General features: G+C 34.0%; 1 protein-coding gene across 1 annotated transcript; it reads right to left on the minus strand.

The window, feature by feature from the left end:
* Positions 1-3,109: 3,109 nt before the first annotated feature.
* On the minus strand, positions 3,110-5,691 carry LOC110376497 (transmembrane reductase CYB561D2). Its single transcript, XM_021334992.3, has 3 exons — positions 5,327-5,691; positions 4,179-4,371; positions 3,110-3,448 (listed from the first exon to the last, which is right to left on the minus strand). The coding sequence occupies exons 1-3, from the start codon at positions 5,519-5,521 to the stop codon at positions 3,126-3,128; spliced, it is 711 nt and encodes a 236-aa protein (XP_021190667.3). The 5' UTR covers positions 5,522-5,691; the 3' UTR covers positions 3,110-3,125.
* Positions 5,692-6,634: the final 943 nt, after the last annotated feature.

The following is a 6,634-nucleotide window of genomic DNA, read 5'->3' on the forward strand; positions in this document are numbered from 1 at the left end:
CGCGTGGAATAGTGACTACCAGCAGATTTTTGATTTGACCAATAGATGGCGCTATATGTCCGGAATAATTTTATTTTATTTATTTAATAAAAACTATCCTATGTCCTTTCTCAAGTTTCAAACTATGTCTGTACCAAATTTCACACAAATCGGTTCAGTAGTTTAGGCGTGAAGAAAAGACAGACAGAAAGACAGACAGACAGACAGACAGAGTTACTTTCGCATTTATAATATTAGTTTGGATGCGTGGATAATGTAGCTTTCGAATGGTGAAAGAATTTTTAAAAACTGTCCAGTAGTTTTTGAGCCTATTTATTACAACCAAACAAACAAACAAAGTTTTCCTCTTTATAATATTAGTATAGATGAAAAAGTAACTGTCTGTCGGGCTTTCACGCCAAAACTATTGAACCAATTTAAATGTTTGGTACACATATATTCTAGAGCCTGAAAAGAGACAGGCTGTGAGAGATAGGCTACTTTTTTTCAGAGTACGGGCACATATTACTAACTAGCTAGTGCGGGAAGTAGTTCCTTCATAAAAGAATTAGTAGGTAGGTCAGTGCAATATGTACAAGTAGCTTCAAGTGTAATTATGCGGAAATATCGCTTGGGATTACGATAATTTCGTTGCAATAATAAAAAGATAACCAATGCAGGTAATCAAAGTACCTAGTAGTGACTTGTTGTATAGTAGATGCAGTATCAGTTTATTACAATGCATGCCTGCAGTCACGTCGATATACGTCATCGAGATAATTAGATAATTATTATTATCATAATTATCTATCTCATGTGGCATCGCTGTTCATAACAAAGGCGGAATTCCTGGATCTGTACCTTTACCGTGAGATTTAAAAAATAATCGAATTCTTTATTGGAGCGAGATACACAAGCTATAGTATATGTCGATACTCGATACCTATTACTACTTTTTTTTGCAGGGCAATTTATAGTTCCGGAGGCAACCGCTAGAGGCGCTGTAAATTTTTTCATATAAAACGTATCGACAACTTATGGTAGAGACACAGTTAAAGCCGCATTCAGATGTATTATTTTCAGAAATTAGAATGAAATATGAGGTAGTTTGCTATCGAAAACAATATCTAATGAATTGATTACCTATCTCTGAAGGCTTAACCAAAAAGGTCGCCAAAGTCTTTGGTGAACCTTACTTTTCATCTATGCCAGACATCGACCTTTCTCGAATTATTTGTAGGTGTTAAGAATGAGTTGAAATTCAGCCCAGCTACTAACATTTAATCTCTACGCTTATGGCTAATCTTATCGAATCCTAATTCCATTACTCACTCATGGTTTCAAATAATAACTAGGTACCAATTATTTCATTTCAAATCACTTATGTATTTTTTTTAAGTTAACAAGGGTTCGTTATAATTGATCCAAAGAATGTAATTCAGAAAAAAAAAACTGAATTCAACATTTTTGGTCAACAATGCCTTTAATGATATGTAGACGAGACGGCAAAATCAGTGAAAAAGATAAAAATATAAGATAAGTGTGTGTGGAATGTAATTAGTTTTTATATTAATCAACTGCCTCGTTGGTCTAGTGGTCGCAATCGCAGCTGCTGTGCCCGAGGTCTCGGTTTCGATTCCCGGGTCGGGTAAAAATCGCTTTGTCGGTTTTCTAAAACCTTTCACAAAGCAGCCCGTAGTCTGGAAGTTGGTGATTGATTCACCCGTGCATCGGAGAGCACGTAAATGTCGGTCCTGCGCCTGATCTCTTTCCGGTCGTGTCGGATTGCCATCCCATCGGGTTATGAGAGTGAAAGAATTGTGAGTGCACTTGTGTCTGCGCAAATGCTCGTGCACTATAATATGTCCTGCGCAGCTGGCTGACGTCCTTATATGAGAAAAGCCGCCGTGGCCGAAATCGGCCGTGGACGCCATTATTATATTAATTTGAATGTTATTGAAACAGCTATCACCACAAACTGGTATAATTTTTACTGCAATATGATGTAGAAAAAGATTTTGTATTTCAAAATCATTATGTCGAATAAAATTTAAAAGTATGTTCTGATTATGAGATTCTTATTATAGCAACAAATCTATTCCCCCAAAATATTCTTCAGGTAAGTATAAGTATATTATTTAGATAAATATAAGCATATTATTACATTATTTCATAAAAAATCGTAGAAATACTTTCTCGATACTATCAGCCCCATCTAGTTGTAGCAACGATAAACTTTTATGTAATTAATGCATATTATGACAATGAATAAGCATTTTGTAATCAATTGTTTAGTACAAGATATCGACATGAAATCAATTTATGCCTAAAAAAAATGAGTCATCGAAATACAGGTAGGTACCTGTAGCATGTTACGCGCCAAATATTTTTAAGGAGTTTCAAGAAAGTTGTGAGGTATACATATACATACTCCTAATTGAAATCGCATAATCAGGCGTAGATGTGCGTGAAAGGTATACAGTGTTATTTTCATACATACATATATGTATGTTGACGAAGAGAATCGCAGTAAGCTTTGGAATTCTAGATTTTTACTTCAGTGGCCAAAGTCGCTTTTTTCTGATTGGTGGAAAGTCATCAAATGTTTTCTGCTACTGTTAGAAAGAACGTTTAAAGAATCTCGTTGTCCGATATCATCCAAGATCTAATTAAGTAATCTGGTAGTCTGGTGACCTAAATTAATTTCTCACATTCAGTGTTTATTACATCAGACACATATCATAAACACCTTGTAACAGTAATTGAATCGGTAATGGAACAATCTAGATTAATAATTGCTTGTCAGTGCGCCCTGACACCGCTGAAAACAGTTTATTGAATTAAGGCTATTAATTTATTGAATAATTTATTTATTCCATAATTATAATCTCTTACATACTTTTTCATTTTACAACATAAAGTACAATTTTTAAATAAAATAAATACTAAAACGAATACTTAAATTAACATTATATGGCTTCATTATCAACATGTCAGTCAAAAGGCCTTTTTAAAACAATCGTGATCTAGAATTTTTTATTGAAAGTATTTTGTTCCTTCATGACTTTTCATCTACTACTAGTAGACTTTTGACTCCCTTAATAAAGAGGTTGTTAAATAAAATAACACACATTACTAAAATTTTATTAATAACTCATCCTATATTCCTCTATGAGTCTGTAAACTTTTTTACCCAAAGTGATCAAAGGGTTGACCAGCATCAAGAATGTGAAGATGACAGTGAAAGCAATGATGCCAGAAGTCACTCTATCATTGGTCCAGGTTCTAAAAGACTCCTTGTTATACCCGTGGCAGAGGCAAGAGGTGGCTAAGGCGAATGCAGTGATACCCAGGATAATATGAATGAGCTTGAAGACGGATTTTGGAATGAACCTCTTTAGTGAATGAGCGAAGAGCGTTGGCACTCCAGTTATGAGGTTCAGCATTGTGAAAATTAGGGCGCTTAGACCTGGAAGAAAAAAATAAAATAAGTTACATGAAAATGTTTTACAAAAAAATATTATTTTGCTGTTTCGTTTTGGCATTCAAAAGGACCATGGTTGTACATTGCACAGTCATTATGGTGGTCAGTCATTTATTTTAAAGTCTATTGTGTTTACGTCTCTGTGCACTTATGTGTTGTGATCTGTAATCTGCACTTGTAAGTGTAACGCAGAGTAGGTAAGATAAGATAATGTAGATAGATATATCTTACGTAAAAATATTTTATTTCATTTTCTTATTATTCTAAGTGTGCCTTATTGAGAATCTGCTTTTTGGTACAATTTTTTGTACAAAGTTTTAGATACTTAGATAAATGATAGAAGAATTATAATCAAAAGAAATTCCTGGATATTAATCTTCTAAATCCGGTAACTATTAGATAATAATTTTATCAGCTTAATAAACTCACAATCTTCTAATGCTTATCAGCAGGTTTTATCAGTAGTTAGTAAACACACATAGAAAACTTCTAGAAATTACGATATAGATATTACATAGTATTACGTTAGAGATGGATTATTTTTATGAACATTTATCTTCTTACCTATTCGAGCATTGTTAAGCAGTTTTCACCAATAGGTACCTAAGGTTCATAAGACAAGTTTTAGTGAAGGTATTATGACTTATATACAAATCCTGGCCAAGAACCACTTATCATATTGTACGCCTACTCATTTAGGGGATTTCTAACTTACCAAGTCGTCCATGGGTGGTGGTAAAATTGGTGTCTTTATTAATCATAATAATAATACTGCCACTAATTGCCATTCCTGATGCCAACAGCTGCAGGATCCAATGCGCTCGTCTCTGGTTAGCCTTTTTGAGTGTTGAAGACCATGAATTGTAGGGGCATAGACTGAGAAATGAGTGAGACATCAGCAGTTGATACTGAAAAGAGAATAACGGGTAATAAGTTTCACTGTCGGAAAATGTACCGCATGACGTTGTTGGTACAGGAAGGTATGGGTTGTAAAATAAAGGAAAATTATGACGGTGTTTCAGGTATTTACATTTTATTTCATAGTCATTTAACTAAGAATAGGTAGGTACATTACTGTATGTATGACTACAGCGATTGTTAAAAAATGTCTTTCTGCTAATGTGTAGTCATACTATAGGTACACTTTAATGTAATATTCTAAATCGTCATTACCAATTCTAGGTACGTACCTAATTTTAAGTACTAGAAAATTGTGTCCCAAATTCCGCTTCACGGATGTTGGAATTACCCATATCGATAAGGTTTATCGTAAATATTGGTTGAAGCAACAGAAATTCGCCACGTAATCATATTATCAAACAAGGTATGTGCGATGAGCTTGCCACAATCAGTTCATTATTTTATCAGAACATGAACCAAGATAAGGTTGATAAGTTTCGTACATTTTTTAAGGTATTAAACATTCGTATAATAGCTGGAATCGTCAATGATACAACGGACGTGAACGTGCTAGTGTGTTGTCGTGTTCTTTTGAAGTATCGACTTTGACCGACTTCTTTTATCGACATTTTACCTAATCCTTTAAATTAATTTTTGCATCATTTGCAAGAGGATCACTTTTTCTTGGGTTTTGTTAAAACTTTATTTCTTTAGAGAGAGAAAGCTAATCATGGGCGGTGCGATAGTAATTCAAAAGAGCTTAATTAAAGTCAAGTTACATGAAAAAAAGTGATTGGTACATACTATTCGAGTTTTCCCTTCTTTGTCTTCGTGAATTAGATTTTTGTCTACCTCATTTAATTCTCTCAAGATGGTGTTTTTCAGATACTAAAAGACATGTTAATCTATAATCTTTCACTTTTTTCAACATGATAAGTGATGTATTTTATAAGAAAAACTCACCCCAGGTACACACAGCAGAATATGAAGCATTATAATATTATCTGGTGCTGAAGGTTCATTGAAATCCTTTACCACTGCAAAGAGGAGAGGCAGTGCCACTATAACTCCCATAAGAAAGTTTACCAACACATTGCAGCCTGACAGAATAGTTTTTACTATATTATTTTCTTCATAAGTGAACATTGAGGAAGACATTTTCACTGTTCCGATTTTCTATCTAAAATGTCACTAAACAAATGTATCACAGTTCTTATCACACACTATGAGTATTTTGGGCACATTGAGTTATCTATACCATCATTTTTTGCGCGCTAGCTTCGACCGTCCATGTTGAAATGCCAGTCAAGTTATTTGTAGATCGAAATTGACATACAGTTGGGAAATATTAATGAAAGATTAGCGGCTATCAAGATAATCAGAATTATTTAAAACTAGGTTATTTAGATATTGGCAGGAGGATTCTTTTCATTATAATTCTAAAGTGACCGTTTCGTATCCTTCAGGTGTACTGTATGATGTAATATAATATAATCTTTAAATTGCACAGGATATAGATTAGATACAGACATAAGTGAACATCCGTAATGATAGTCGTTACTTTAAGTATATAAAGAAATAACGCCTTTTTAGACTAACCCTAACCCAGACTAAAATCATCTTACATGAGAAAAGATCACTTAGAGCTTCAATAGAAAATTTCTAGATGTCAATATAGCTACTTCTCTCTGAAATTTACTGAACTCTGCAGCTAGCTTTGACGAATGATATATTATAGAAACCAGTACATATATAAAGATCGATCGTTTGTAAATATGTAGCTTACAATTAATATCTTTGCCGTTGAGTGAGGTTCGAAGGTTCATTGAAATGCAGGTCAAGTGTGGTTTGCATATTTAACGCTCAATGTTTAGGTTCCAAGTAATGGAGTTTAAGCCTCTTAGAATGGGGTGTGGTGTTAGTGATAAGATTCTGCGTTTATGAAATATGGAATTTTAATTTAATTTTCCACGAGAAAAGTCCTTGAAAACTAGACTTGAAAAAGCAAGCCATACCCCTTCCGCACCTCCACTACCCGCTGATACCTAAAAATGGTTATTGTTCAGTCACTGGCGAAATGCTTCATGACAACAAAACTACAAAAACGATTTAAATAAAATGACTAAATGTTTTGTTTATGTGCAATCCTGACACAATTGGAGTGAATAGTAGATATATATTTGCGGTGGGTTTGTCTGTTCGTGTCTTTCTGCGGGTCTGTATCTTTCTGTGGCGCTGTAACTTTTAAACGGACAGACCGATTTTAATATT

This window comes from Helicoverpa armigera, chromosome 16, assembly GCF_030705265.1.
Source record: "Helicoverpa armigera isolate CAAS_96S chromosome 16, ASM3070526v1, whole genome shotgun sequence".
Classification (NCBI taxonomy): domain Eukaryota; kingdom Metazoa; phylum Arthropoda; class Insecta; order Lepidoptera; family Noctuidae; genus Helicoverpa; species Helicoverpa armigera.